At 46.0% G+C, this 15,655-nt stretch overlaps 1 protein-coding gene across 1 annotated transcript; it reads right to left on the bottom strand.

The window, feature by feature from the left end:
• Positions 1-1,681: 1,681 nt before the first annotated feature.
• Positions 1,682-13,913, bottom strand: CDK5RAP3 (CDK5 regulatory subunit associated protein 3). Its single transcript, XM_072646182.1, has 14 exons — positions 12,645-13,913; positions 12,263-12,308; positions 10,779-10,910; positions 9,900-10,000; positions 8,821-8,869; positions 7,043-7,221; positions 6,643-6,779; positions 5,784-5,928; positions 5,273-5,383; positions 4,498-4,579; positions 3,747-3,835; positions 2,717-2,922; positions 2,134-2,305; positions 1,682-2,021 (listed from the first exon to the last, which is right to left on the bottom strand). The coding sequence occupies exons 1-14, from the start codon at positions 12,648-12,650 to the stop codon at positions 1,956-1,958; spliced, it is 1,521 nt and encodes a 506-aa protein (XP_072502283.1). The 5' UTR covers positions 12,651-13,913; the 3' UTR covers positions 1,682-1,955.
• Between the last annotated feature and the right edge of the window lie 1,742 nt (positions 13,914-15,655).

Consider the following 15,655-nt stretch of genomic DNA (forward strand, 5'->3'; position numbering starts at 1 on the left):
GTCACAATGAGTCAGATACAACTGAAATAACAGGCCAAAATGCTGCACAAAATAGGCACCTAAGAATAATCACAAGATTGCTGGTAAATTAGACATAAAACAAAAGAGACCCAGTTGAAGTCCCTGACCTCCCCAAAGGGAGTTGACAGAGTACCTAGAACAAACTGTAAGAGTTAGATGCCTGTTGTATCTAGATCCTCCTGATGGAACGAGCCCAAAGTCAAACTTTTAGAAGAATATTCCTGTCTCCTCACAGACCCTGGCTACATCCACTTCTTAAAGAAGGAAAAGTGGCAAGGGCTAATGTTCTCAAGGGCAGAGGGAGAGGACTTGGGGCTCAGGTACACAAACAGTCCCTCTGGCCCAGGAGGGCACTTCCCTGTTGGCAGGCAGTGGAGGAGGTATGATGGACTGGTGCTTAGAGGAAGGACAGCAGGAAGGGGGAGTAGGGTGCCGTGCCTCAGTGATGCGATGCCAGCAGCTGGAGTCCAGAGAACAGTCCAAATGGAGCCAGCAGCTGCAAGGGTGGGCCAGGCAGTAAGGATGGGCCTAGATGGCAGGGGCCTTTTCCTAGGGGAAAAGGGTTAGAACAGAGGAAAAGGAAGGTGGCAGGACCAAGCTTGAACTACAACCTCCCACAGGGGCCTCACTCACTGCACAGAATGTTATTCACTTAGGCCCAACTCACTTTCAATGCATGTCTTCCATTTCAAGATCAGTTTTACCTCAACATTCAACACCAATTCCTTTTTTCCAATGCTTAAGCCTCTCATTTCAGTCTCCATCTCCCCAAAAGAAGGGTAACTAGGCAGGGATTGGGGGGAAAAGCGATGGTCTGACATTAATTGATAGGAATGGCTTCAAGCAGTTCATGCTGCCTTATCTCTCTCCTTTGGATAGTGTGTGTCCGCTGAAGTCCGCGGGGTCGGTGATTAATAGGGGCCATCACTCACTGTCCGGGTAGGCTGAAAGGCAGTGGGGAGGGGGCGGCCCTCCCCAGAACTGAGATAACAAGCAGCAGGAATAATGAGTGGTGTCACTCCACTTTTCATTTTGATGGAAAGTCATTACAGGAGTCAACGCCAGCGACAAAGAGCCATGAATCAACTGCTCTGCTATGAAATTAAAATCGAATTGCTGGCCACCCCCACCCCACCCCCCATCTCCTTCCTGGGGAGTAAGGGCGGGAGGTGGCTTTGGAAAGGGGTGCTCCAATGGGGTGGCTGCCCCATCCCATCATGAAGGAAACAAGTTTGTGTGAGAAGTGGAGAGGCAGCTCCTGAAGGTGATGGCTCCTGTCTCCACTGTTTGTCAGACCCTGCCTGCCATGGCCACATCTTCCCTCTGCCTAAAGGTGAGCTGTGATTAAGAGGAAAATACAGCTTTGCTGGCTCCATCCAGCTCCCCTTTGGCTGCTGCTCTGCCATGGGGCAGGAAGGGCCTGGTTGTGGAGAGTGGGAAGGCCCCAGCTGGCCCTGATATCAGTGAAGCCTTCTCTTCCTTCACTGACCTATGTGCAGATGAGTGCCTGGGGACCTCTCAATAGCACAACGGGAGCAGAAAAAATCCTTAAACCTTCTCAAAGAAGCAGAGATATGCCCAGATGGCTGGAGGAACATGGGTGAGCATGGCCCTCCAAACTCTAGGAATAGAAAAACAACAGTGTGTGAGAAACCCCAAGCAAGACACAAAGCTTTTTTATTTTTTTTTTAATTAAGCCTCACTAAACTGAAAGTGATGGCTACTTGCTAACCAGATCACAAAGCCAATCATGACAACTCACAGAGAGTAAAGTGCCAAAGGGCAAGTTCTCTAAGCCCCCCCCTTTAGACTAACAGTTTTTTGAGACTTTCTTCCCATGTGTTGGCTCTTTCAGTTAGAGACGCCTATGTCATTACCCTCTTGTCCAGCACACCTCCATCCCAAAGGCTGAGCAGGTGAGAAGGCAGGAGACATCACAGGAAGGTTCCCATCAGGTTCACAGGGCGGCCGTTGTACCTTTTGGAAATGTCTGCTTCAATCTGTGAGACAGTGACACTAAGTGAGGCTCGTAGGATGTCAGAGAAGAGGAAGAACACAGTGCTCTGCACTCCCTACTCTGCCCTGGCAGTGGTCTCCATTTCTATCTCTTACCAGTTTCTGTAGCTCTTTCGTTTTCTCTGTCAGCAGGTCCAGTTTGGGCTCCAGAGACGCCTGCTCCTGAAGAGCCTCCTGCCCCTTCTGGGCCATCAGCTCTTTCTTCAGGGCCAGCAGATCAGACTGCTTCAGTTTCTGCCGGAGTAGATCGGTCACCCGATCCACATACCTGGATGGGAAGCCCAGACCAAAGTGTGGGATCTAATTATCAATCATGGGTCCACAGCCTCATGACCTAACTGTGTTTTCTGGGCAACATCCAGGTCTGATCAGTGTTTCGGCACCCCGCCTCAGACTCTGAAACCCTTTCTCTCCAAGAAGTAAGCTCTGAGCACTGGGGAAATAGAGTCTGCACATACAACTGGCAACTGGTATCCCAGCCCCAAGGCAATTTTAACCCTGAAAGCACAAGAAGATAGTACAGGAAATAAGAAAACAGGGAGATGTATTAAGGGGTCAAGAAAAGAATAGGAAGAACCATATAGGCTTCAGAGCTGCTGCTATGGATGTAGGACCCTAAGAAGAAGCTGTATACCATACTCTTACCCAAGCCATCAAATACTACAGGGGAAAGCCAGACCTTGGTGAGGCCAGGATCATAAACAGGTGTTGCATTCGAAGATTAGTGAGCTGGCCAATCAGATCCTGCAAAACCGACACCATGGCAACCACTTTCACTTTGGTCTGACCCTGCAGAATGGGTGGAGCCAGTTGGAACTGGCTCACTGATAGGATGTCCCCCTCTTCACTCATCTCCAATGCTCTCTGGGACAAGAAGATTTCTAACTGAGAAAAGAGAACAAAATGGGTCAGCATAGCTGCTTACAAAGTTCAGTTAAGTTTTGGAAAGTTGAGTGAATCTTTAAACCATTGGGGATCCTTTGGCTGATCCAAAATTCAGGCCTGAAAGTGCTCCTTATTTGGTGCCTGGGGAAAGGGGAGGAACTACCTGTTCTATGTGACTCTGGAAACTTAGCAACTATAACTGAAGCCAGCTCTGGCCTCATCTTTCTCCCCATAATCTGTCACCATTTGCCTCACTCAGTCCTAAGTCTCTTCCCCTCCCTTCCCTTCCGAGACAGTAAGAAATGACATGGGTCAGGCAAGCAAAACTGAAGTGACTCAAAGGGTAAAGCAGAAGAGGACATGTGGAGTAGAAAGTCCAAAGGGGCTGTGTATTAAAAACTCTGACAATCACTGAACTAAAGAAAGAAGGAAACCTGAAGAGTGTGGACAGACTTTGCCTCATCACAGTGAAAGACAGAAGTATGGGTCTGAGCTCTGTGGATAAAATGGCATCAGGGATCTTGGGCAACCTCTCCTGGGGCAAAGGAACTGAGAGACATCGGATGCTACTCTGAACTTCTGTGCTAAAAAACGGGGTTCCATAAAGCTCAAACTCTTTGGTCACACTCTTCCCACTGACTTATTAGGAGACAAACATAAAACTATATTAACTTTACCATACCACTGATAGGGATGCCAGATAAATCTCCAAAGGTAGTACTTTATACACAAAAAAGTAAGAGCAAGGTCACATATTTTACAATTATCTTCTTGTCCAAGAATGCACTAAGCTCCTTTCCCCTAATTCTCAGAACTCCTAGTACCTCCATGAGTTCATCCACAAATTGATTCCGGGTTTCAGGATATTCAAGAAGAGTCAGAGCATCTGGACCTCTTGCAACACCTTCTGGAGCTGTCGGAAGAAAAATAAGACACTGAAGTAGATCCTAAAAGAGATTTGCATGCCAGGACAGGAAAGAAAGCCTTATAGGCACAAAGCCCTGAGTACTCCTCCCCTCCTCCCCTATCTCTTGAACTACAGCTTCTCTTGAATGGTCTCAGTCATAGTGGGCCTGAGACCAATGACCACCTGGCTGAGGGATGTGAGGATACAGAAACAGGTCTAAAAGGAATATACATTCTGGACACTGCAACAAAGCCTTCTCAACAACAGTGCTGAAGCCAGACCAAGTTTCAAACCACAGTGTCATCTAGTGGCAGAACCTTGTTACTACATTATTTCTACTTCCATACCACATGATTCCCAGGGGTTGAACTTCACAGCCCAGTGACTCCTGGAATTACTTGGCAAGACCAGTTTTCAAGAGGCCACATGGACACTTGGGTCCCAAAAGAGCCTTGGGAAAGAGAAAGCCAAGTGTGTCTAGGCATAATTTCAAGCCCCTGATCATGACCATCCCCTCTTCCCACAAGAAAAATGTAAGAATAAAACCAAATATGTAAAAAGTCTCCATCAGTGAAGTATATTTTTCTTTGGATCCTCAGTTCTTGACCCCACAGAAGCCTGCAAGCTCATTCTTTTAAACTGGACAGCAGGGAACGATGAAAATTTACCCTCAGTTCCCACTTCTAGTACTGTTATCTGCATGGGATCGGCATCTCCATCTCCCCAATTTATTCCTTCATTACAAGCTTCCTGGAAACAGACCAAAAAAGTCACATTAAGATGCAGGGTCAGGAAAAATTCTCTCACACAATTAAAGGCTTTACACACCAGGAAAAAGAAGAGCTAGGGTGGCCCAAATACCTGGCTTCGATTATCTTAAGAAGTTCAACAATACAGACTGAGCCAACAGCAGGACTCAACAACCTAGGGCACTTGAAGCCACCACTACCACCCATGCCAATGCTTTCACAAGTTACCTTCTGATCTTCTCTCCGTCCCTTCAAATTCTCTCTGCTGTAGGAGAAGGGGAGGGAGTTGTTTGTCCCAAGAAACTTAATGCCAAAAATTGACCAGTTGTGACTTAACAACATTGGGAAGACTCTCTTCTCATTTGTTCTCCCCTATTCCAGCATTCCAACCCATAATTAGATCTACATGCCCCTCCCAGGCCTGTGCATTCAAATCTACCACAAATATGCTCGGATTCCCAGACAACAGAATTTGCAACTGATAATGTCACTTTTGACAAGTTGCTGTATCCTGGATTATACTATTTCCCGAAGACAAGGATATATCAAGTGGCATATTTTTAAATACTGGTGTCTTCCCTTATGATTTAGGTAGGTATCACAGATATCACCATGAGAAGGTGACTTCTTGAGCTTAAAAACTTAACCTTTGTTGACTAAAATAAATAAATACCCCAAAACCCCCAAACTTAACCTTTGAATCAGGCTCCAGTGAGATTCCCCAGTCAATTTCATCTGTCTCAGTGGAGATGTCATAGTTAATCCCTTCCGAAGCCGACTCTATTCCAAAATTGCCCCAGTCAATCTGGAAAATGGAATGGAAACACAAAGGAAGCGAGGGAGCTGGGCCTGTTTTCCTATTCTTTATTACTGAGTTTCTTCTGAGACCTAATACAACGTCCACTATGATGCTCTGACCTCCAGATATAAAGACCAGATGGCACAGTACAAGGGGGGTGGCTGGGTCCAAAGATAAGTCTTCAGAGTAGGTTCTTGACTAGGTTGCCACCCTCTTGTATAGCTGCTCAAGAGCCAGACCAGAAAACAACAGGGCCAACATGGTCTCTCTGGCCTGTCCTCCCAAGGTCTCACTCAAACTCTCCCTTATGTTCCTCTGAGGAAACTAAAAATGGGCTATGTAGACCGGGCTACTGGTATAAGCACAGAAGTAATGGATCCCTTCTGGGATGTGAGCCAACACTTACCGCATCATCCGCCACCTGCTCCAGGGGCTCCTCCAGACATGGCCGCTCAACCACTGTGGGTTCTGTCCCTGTTCTCCACTCATACACGGTCGTGTTTCCCCGTTTCTGCACATGTCTCAGCATGGGCACCACGGGCTCGGCGGGGCTGCAATGCATAAGTCGTTACCTCCCCAATGTTCTGTTATGGTATCCCTATGGATTCCTGAACTATACTACCTATGGAACCACCTCTCCTTAGGGGTAAGGTCTATACGGTTTGTAATTGTGGTTTTCTTTGCTAAATATGGGTGGTTAGAAACAGAAAATCCTAGTGTTGTAGAAAAAGTAAGTGGAATAGAAGAGGTGACAGCCAAGGAGAATGAACAACTCCTCCCTCTGTTTTCTCATACTTCCCTTTACACCTCTTCATATTTCAGCCAAACCAGATTACCCACTATAGCTCCCTTATGTCCTGGGCTTTCCAACTTTTGTACCTTTACTTGCACAGTTCCTTACATGCCTGGAATAACCTTCCCTCATTCCCTTTGCCTTGATGAATTAACATTAGTCTTTTAAAATCCAGCTGAAATACTACCTTTCCCAAGAAGCCTTTCCTTATTTCCAAAGTTGGCAATAGTTTTCCCCCCTTTACCCAAAACACCCACAGCATTTTCCACATATTAATCTATACCACAGTTTTCTAATCTGACCAAAGTCACAAATATGGCACATATTATATATGTCACAGTCCTGAGAGCCATCACTATACCTTATCTAAACTTTGTATCTCTCTCCCAGGGAAGTATATTACTCTGTAAACAGTAAACACTTAATAAGCATTTGCTGAAATATGCTAAAGGAAAAAAGACCCCTTATTTACCTCTCACACACAAATTCCACACAGGCCTGGTAGAGCTCAATAGCTTCCCACAGTGACTCAACTCTGGCCCCAATCTCAGTCAACAGACTCGGCAAATCCTTCACTAGTGCCAGCAGCTCCCTTCGGACATTGTCTCCCTAGAGGGAAAATAAGGCACATGAACTAACGTGAAAGTGGTGGTAAGCCACAACTTAACAGGAACCCCTGACTCCAGTGAGATGGGTCAGAGACAGCATGCAAAGTAGACTGGGGAGGAAATCTTTCTCAAATAGACCCTGGGACTAGTAGAGTTGGGCAATATGCTATCCAACGTTCTCCTACAACTCTGGCTAAAGAGTGAGGTAGAATGCCCCAGGTGACCCTCTCTCTGGCCTAGGAATGGTGGTCACAGCTCACTCACAGTGATGCCATACTGTTTGCAGGAGTTATAGAAACGCTCCTTCATCTCCGCAGCTCCCAGCTGGCACTCCTCTTCCTTGCGGCTGTACTCCTGCTGCAATTGCTGGCACTTGGCGATCTGTTTCTTCAGGGATGGTATCTCATAGTTAACATTCCGTACCAGGAGGCTGGAGATTTCCACTGGCAGAGGGGGAAGGAGGCAAGAAAACCAGTTCAGAGATCAAACTAGAAGGTAAACTTCTTCCAGGATTCACCATGGAGTAAACAACCTCTAGATGTTCTAGATGTTCCAGAATGGGAAGGGGGGAACTGCCTATACTGTATTCCACAGAGATGCACCTTAGCAGCTGATGGGTAAAGGCATTCACACAACACACATACATGCACATACATACATACATCCACATGTGCACACACATAGGTAAGTTCTGCGGACACAAGTGGCATTTGCTGAGCACAAACTCACTCTCCCCCACTGATTCTGATCATCCTTAGAATACAATCAGATAATACAGATACAGAAACTCAGAGTGACAGGCACCTGACCTCAGAGTCTGGCTAGTCTAATGTTTACCTGAACAAGACCCCTTCTAAAACATACATTAAGTGACCATCTTGCCTTCAAAAGCAACACTCCCCATTTTTAGATGGCTCTAATTGTTAGAATGTTTTCCTCTTACATAGAGCCAAAATCTGCCTCTCTACAACTTCCTCCCAGTGCTCACAGGTCTACCTTCTAAAGGCAGCCAGAACAAAAGCTAATCCCCTCTTCCCATAATAGCCCTCCAGATTCTGTCATGTATCCCCTAAGCTTTTTCTCTCCAGGTCAAACATCTCAAATGCCTCCAACCAATATTCATATGAAATGATCTCCAGGTCTCTCCCCAATGCTCTTCTGGCCATTCTCCACACTTTGAAGCCACTAATTCAGGGCAGAAGATAACAAACACCACCTAAACACTGCCTCTCTTAATGAAGTCTAAGGCTGAATTAGCTTTAGCGGATTCCACACTGATGACTTATGCTCAGTGCACTAACACCCCAGAGCTTTCTCACATAGCCTGCCATCTAGCCATGTTTTGCTTCCTCTTGTACCTGGAAAATTGATTTTGGAACCCAAGTAAAGACTTTATATTCATTCTTATACAACAGATTCCATTCAACATCCTGGACTGTCAAGAGCTTATTGGATCCTAATTACCATCTATGTGTTAGCTTCCATCTGTAGCTTTGGATCGTCTATAAATCTGATACTCATGCCATCTGTCTTTATCAAAAGTACTGATAAAAAATGTTAAATAGCATAGGACTGAAGATAGATCGTTAGACACCTCATTTCAGGTTGACAAGGAACAATTCTTTGGGTGCAGCCGTTTGTTCTCTGTAATTCTGCAAAATTCACTTTTGATAGTTTATGGTTCTGCCCATTCATATCACTGCCGTCATTATGTATACTCTCTTCTTTTTGTGCTTCTCTGTATTCATCATTTCCTATAGTTCAATAATATTCTATTTATTGTTTATCCAAACCCACCTAACTGTACTATCATCCTGTCCAAAATATAGTGCAAGACTCTATCAAATGTTTCATTAAAATCTAATTTAGCTATATCTGAAGCATTTCCCTACCAATACAACAAACTCTACAAAAATCCTATGAGGTTCCTTCTGCCTCCCAAATACCCACAACTCATGCTTTCAACGTAAAGCCCATGGAAATTCTTGGGAACATTTGGGAGTCTGCTTGCTTAGTTGTTTCCTGGGGCTGGGTTACCTTACCTAGGTAAGTGCTGTCTTTCTCATACAAGGACACGATCTCCTGCCAATCCTGAAATAAGAAGGGAAACCTGGTTTATTTATTATTTAGCGTGATGCCAAGCAAGTAATCCCCAAAGCAGCACATGTCTGAAACATAAACAAAGTGAAAAGGGAAGCCTCCACTGGCACTAACTATGCAGAGAGGAGTTTCAGGAAATGTTTCTAGGTAAATCGTGAAAGAGAAGGTGATATTAATCTTCAGAGTGGGGACTGGTTAGACAAACTGTGGTACAAAAATGCAATGGAATATTACTGAGTTATAAGAAATGATAAATATGATGAAGGCAGAGAAGCATGGAAATAAAACAATATACATAATATTAGCTACAATCATATAGATGGAAAGAACCACAAAACAATCAGATGTAAATTTTGCAAAATTACAAAGAACAAGCACAGCTCCAAATAAGAGATATGAGAACATTACCCCCATCTCATCCATTCAGAGAGCTGGGAGGTCCAATTGTGTGGCACGCTTGCACATATTTTCAGACATTTTAAATGTACTGATCAGTTTTGCTGACTTTTTTCCTTTAAAAATATTATTTGTTATATGAGATGGCTCTCTAGGAGGGAGGAAGGATGGAGAAATACTGGGGAAAATTCAGGTGATATTAAAAAAAAATATCAAGAAAAATGTATTTTAAAAAAATCTTCAAAGAATTTTAGGATTTAAAGCTAGAAAAGACCTTAGAGATGACAGGGTCTTCAAGCCCACAAATCGCCAGAAAGAAACTAAGCAAGTGGCGTTTATGCAGCACATGAAGGTTTGCAAAGTGTTTTCACACAGTTTATCTCATCTTACCCTCAAAAAGGAGCCCCACAAAGGAAATACTACAGGTACCTATATTTTACAGATGAGGGAACTGTGGCTCAGAAAGGTCCAGTGCCTTGCTCATGGTCATACAGTGTAGGAGATGGGATTCAAACCTAGCTCTTTCCTGGCTCTAATTCTAGGACATGTTTCACTAGATCACATTATTTCCTTTAAGTTCAAACTCATTGGTTGGCATGTCTCCACCCCCTTGGACCACAGTCACCTTCATTCTCTGTGAAGAGTATCGGCCAAAAATATTTTTCGTGGAGGCCTCAGTGCCTTTGAGGAGGTCCACAATTCTCAGGCAATGGAAGTAGTGAATGTCTGAAAACCACAGAAGAATGAAGCAGATCAGTGCTTGTAAAGTCCGCTCCTCAGCTACTCCTGTTCTCTATGATGGGAAACTGTTCACTCAATTCCTCACTAATAAAAGTGAAAAGCATATGTTTCCATTCTCTTGCCAGTGCGGGGAAACCAGAATTCCACCCCCCCAAAAAGAAACTATTCTGAAATAGGCTGAATTATTAAGAGCACAGGAAATAGCTCAGCTGAAATATGTCAAACTTACTGCTCTAGTTAAAAAGAGACTCTAGAAACTCAATGCTTCATGAACATACTGTTGGTGAAGCTGTAAATTAGTCCTTGACCCAAAGGTGCTACTACCAGGCCAATATTCCAAGGAAATCAGTGATAAAATGAAAAATGCTATTGATATAAAATATTTCCAGCAGCACTTTTTCTGTGTGTGGTAATAAAGAACTAGAAATAAAGCATATGTCCATCAAAGAGAGAATGGAAAACAAATTTCAGTATCCAAATGTAATAGCAGAATCGGGAAGACAATACATACAATGACCACAACAACGTAAACTAAAAAGAAGAACAAAAAAAACCCTAATGCTTTAGCCCCAGAGAAGAGATGGAAATGCATCTCTATCCTTTCCTTTTAGAAGTGAGGAACTAGAGTATGACACTTCATTGATGCTAGAATGGAGGTGGTTTTTTGAAATTTGGGATGGCTGAGAGTAAGGGAGAGATAGATATATTGGGAAACTAACCAACTATAATAACAACTAAACAACTAAGTGCCTGATCCACTCACAAGATCCGGTGAGCAGCTGTGCAATTTCCTCGCTTTCTGGCATGTCCTGGATGGCTGCATTTATCTTCTCTCGGATTGTTAGCACCAGGCTCTGCCATTTCAGGTTGCAGTGTCTCCTGTCCACCAGCCAGTCTGCACCAGACACACTCAAATAACAAAGTCTCCCAGCAGTTACCCAAACCGCATAAAGTAAACAAGGATCCCCAAGAAAGGACAGAAATCTGCTATATACTTTGGAACAATAACTGGTCTGAGGGAGGAAGAATATGGAGGCAAAGAAGTTTTAATAGAGAAGCTAGCGGTAAAATGGGCCCTGGAAATTTGCTTTCCTATTCAGTATGATCTTTGTATGGTAACAAAGTTAATACAAAGACACAGGAAGAGCTCAAATTGGCAATTGCAAGGAAGGAAGTGTTGCACAGCAGAAGCACTGGATTTGAAGAGAGAGGATACCTAGCTTTTCTACATCAAGGTTTACTTATATGACTTTAGGCATGTCGTCTCCTCTGGGCCTGTTTCTTCATCTGTAAGGTGACAGGGTTGGACTAGACCTCTAAAGGTCATTTTCAGCTCTAAATTCCTATTATCTGTGATCCTGAGCAGCATGGCACAGCCTTGAAATTGGAAAGATCTGGTTTCAAGTCCTGTCTCTGACACTGGGGGTAAACCTGGAGGAACTTAGTTAGCTTTAGTCTATTTTACTAGGCTCATAGAACCAACTCAGAACTCCTGGCTTTCTAACTACTCTGTTCAAGCTAAACTCAATAACATCCATGATCAATCTATGATCAGGAAGCATTAAAAGGATAATTAAGGGGCTTCAGAGGCCATCTAGCCTCACCCTGCCTGTCCTTTTACAGATGAGGAAACTGAGACCCCAGGAGGTTAAATAATTTGTCTGAAGTCACACAAACAGAAGGTTTGAAATCAGATCCTCCGAATCCAGGGACAAAGCAAAGTCAGTCTACAGATAAAATAAACCACAAAAGTGAACCTCTTCCCCTAAAGCAAAGTACAATGAAGAGTGCTGGTCTCTGAGGTCAGAGTTAGAATACCTGGCTCTGCCACTTCGGGCAAATTACTCTTCCCCTCTTGGTTAAGTCGTCTGTAAAATGAGGATTAAATGATCTATGAGGTGCTTTCTATGATGGCCAAGAACCATAAGCTGTCTGAGATGAAATATGACCTTAGAGGTTACCCTTATTCACAGAGGATGCTGTGGAATACAAGTGACTTGCCCTCTCCACGATCACTTGGTCAGTGAGTAGCCAGAGGTGGGCCTGGACGCCCAGCCTGGAGGGCTCCGTCCACAACTAGGGCTACCAGGCACCAGAAAAGGAGGCACCTGGCGATCAGAGCCTGGGGAGATGGTTTTAAAGAGTACAGGTTCTACCCACTGACAGTCTCATCCTGGGACCGCAGCCTGGGTCCTTCCCAGCCTGGCCCCAGCCCAGGCCCCACCCGGCCCCACCACCGCCTCGTACCAAGCAGTTTGCTGGTCTGGATGTCAATGGGCACGTGCTGGTGGTCCTGGCGGGAAACAAGGCAAGAGAAGCAGCACGTGACTGAAGGGGCGGGGTTCGAGCTGGGAGAAGTACAGAGTTCACCAGGGCCGGATCGCTCCCTCCCCTAGACTCTTTCACACTCCACCAACCATCCCTTCAAGGATTGGGGGGGGAGGGGGGGGTGATGAGGGAGGGCTAGAGCTCGACCGGGTCAATTAATGGTTCTATTGGCCACCTGAGTGGAGACCGTGAAGGAGGAGTTAGAAAGGTGGGGTAGGGTAGGTATATTCGGGGCGCTGGCAATTGAAGTGTTTTTCGGGGATTAGCCCTCCCACCCTCACCAGACCCTTTCCCCCCAGACCTGCATGTTTCTTCCCTTCCGCTTCCGGTACTTCTAGGAAAGGCGGGACTCCCTCCACTTTAGTTCATACACAGGGTTGGTTGTTTACTAGTGTCGCTAAGACCCACGTGTCCCTCCCGAAAAGCCACGTCGTCGCCTCTCAACGACCAATCAGGACGGCCTAGGCGTATGTCCCTCCCCTCCCTCGGATCCTAATGGTTTAAGAAGGAGGGGGGGCGGGAGAAGAGAGGGAGAGCCAATGGGAGTTCGTGGAGAAGCTTCCGTCCGACGGAGGGCGGGCAGATCCGGTCCGGGTTGAAGCTGTAGTTGGGGAATGGCTCCAGCAGGCTGCGTGCGAGAGCCGCGGGCTCGGTCTCTTCCCCCGGCGGCTTCGCACAAGTCTCGGCTGTAAGCGTTATCTGAGTCTCTGTGGCCTCAGACGTTCTCCCGGTCCCTGGCCTGAGGCCTCCAATAGCGCCCAGGCGGCCGCCGTTGGAGCCGTTTGTTAAGGCCGGAGCTCGGCGGGGCGGCCCACAACCTCGCGTTCTGTGCCCGGCTCCCTCGGGGAGCTGCATGAGGACAGGGCCCGGGGCGTCGCCGGAATCCCCGCGTTGGGAGGGACCTGACTGCCTCCTACTCCGTCCCGACCCCCAGGGCCAGGGAGCTCGCGGCCAGAGGCGGCCAACTTAATATTCCGGACGGCTAGCGTGGTCTTTGAGCTTTCTCTTCCGTTGAGACAAAGTTTGCCTGTCCCTCCCAGGGGGCTGGAGGGTTTTAGAGAGTTGTAGATGGTCCAGAGTTATGGAGCCAAAAAGTTATCTGTGAGCACCAGGGCTGTAGGAAGAGCAAGTTGTAGACAGCAACGGATTATAGGGGGAAAAGTTTCATTTCCCTTCCAAGTGAAAAACTGAAATAACTGAAGACGGGCTGGCTTCTCCCGCAGTGTCTTTCTCCAGGTTGGACCTCCCAGTTTCTTGAATTCATCCTCCCGGAGGTGAACATCCTCCCTCGAGCTTCACTGGGTACCGCGGGTCCCACGGGCTGGTGGGAGGAGGCAGGGTGGCCCGGGGTCTCCATCCCCCTTACTGGACAAACTCGGATTGTGGTGCCCGCCCTGCTGATGGCCGGGGGTCGGATGTGTGTCCTGCACAGGACAGCGGACTGCCGTTTGTATGGAAGTGCAGGTTAACCGCATGCCGACCGATGCTCATTACTTCTAGAACGGGGGTGTCAGTGAACCCCGCTCTGTCCTTCCTCAGACCCCACATCTCCTGGGTTCTCTTCCCTACTACAGTGTAAGGACAGTTGAACCTCTTCTCCACCCTGGTGGCCTTCTGGGCACCCTGCAGTTTGTAAATGCCCTTCCTGATGTAGTAACCCAAGCCCCAAAGTCCATTCCAGTAGGACCTGCTCAGGTCTTTCTCGTTACCACATCAGGACAGGAATGCTTTACTCCCTCATTCATCCATTTTGATCATCTTTATTGAGCACCTACTAGGTAGATTCTTTGCCAATCCCTTTTTAAAGTGCATCTTCCCCATTAGCACTGCCTGGTGTCTGGGCTGGTGACTACCAGGTTGTGTAGGAGAAGTGAGAATCCACCAATATTTCAGAACCAATATCAGTTATTATTACTCAGCCTACTGACAGTGCATCAATACATCTGGGAACGTCAGTGTTGACACTCCATACAAGAGGAGTGGTAGAGAGCAGGAAGTAACCTACACTATTTGTCCTTTTCCAGGGGTCAGGAATAGATTTCTGTGTCAGAGAGTAAAGTTTTAGCTGTATATAAGTAAAAACTCTGCATTCGAACTGCCCTAAATGGACTGATGTATATCTATTGGTAATGAGTTTCCTATTAATGTGGTTATTCAAGGCTCCACCGAATGCTGCCCTAGATGACCACTTTCTGGGGAAGTTGTAGGGGGAATCTGCAGAGGCATAAGCTGATCCAGATAACCCTTGAGGTCTCTTCCAAAGTGACCTTAGAACACATCTAGTCCTACTATGCTCAAACTGGCTGTAAGATGCTGTGATCACCATTTTAGGCATGGAATGGAAACAACTTCCTCAAAATCATGTAATACCATCCATGACAGAGCAGAGGCTAGAATGGTCTCCCAGCTCAGTGACAGCAGACATAGTAGCCACATTTGTAGAAACAGGGTCTTAAAACTGAGGCTCAGAGAGGAGAAATTACTTTAGTCACACAGGTACTAAGTAGCAGAACTGAGATTTGAACCCAGGTCATCTGACTACAAACCTAAATTACTACATCTGCTTGAGTAGAAGGCATGGGAATATGCTTGAATACTCCTAGTTCCTAATAGCCCTCGATTTCTTGTTCAAGTCACTTTCCTGTTGTGTCTGACTCTTCATGATCCTATTTGGGATTTTCTTGGCAAAGATACTGGAGTGGTTTGTCGTTTCCTTCTCCAGCTCATCTTATAGATGAGGAGTCTGAGGCAAACAGGGTTAAGTGACTTGTCCAGGGTCACTGAGGAAGATGAGTCTTCCTTACTCTAGGGCTGGAGCTCTATCCATTTCACCACTTAGCTGTCCCTAGTTGATTTAGTGACTGGGTTAATATCCTAAGGGAGTTGTAGATATTTTGTGAGGGAAAAGAAGAAAAAATAGGGCATTGATTTGGAACCAGTACCTTATAACTATCAGAAATATTGATGCTCAAAGTATACTGACGTGACTACAGGCTAGGTCAATTCCCTCCTTTGTCTAAGGCTCTGGGCATTTGTTGCCCATCCCTAGCTCACCACTGGAAGTCAGGACTGTGACTAATGTTGATCAGCTATGATCTCACTCTGGAAAAATTCAAGTGGTTTGTGGTGTTTGTGTGACTTTGGCTAGGAACCAGCATCTCCCTGATCCTGCCTCAGTCACCTCTGTCCCATGTCTCGCCATCTCATACACTCTTATCTGTCTTAGATTCACCCATTTCAAACTCACTCATCTTCTCCACCTTCTCCTGTTTCCCACAGTCACCTAGGATGATATCACTGGGCAGTCTGTCC

Source organism: Notamacropus eugenii, chromosome 2 (assembly GCF_028372415.1).
Source record: "Notamacropus eugenii isolate mMacEug1 chromosome 2, mMacEug1.pri_v2, whole genome shotgun sequence".
Lineage (NCBI taxonomy): Eukaryota > Metazoa > Chordata > Mammalia > Diprotodontia > Macropodidae > Notamacropus > Notamacropus eugenii.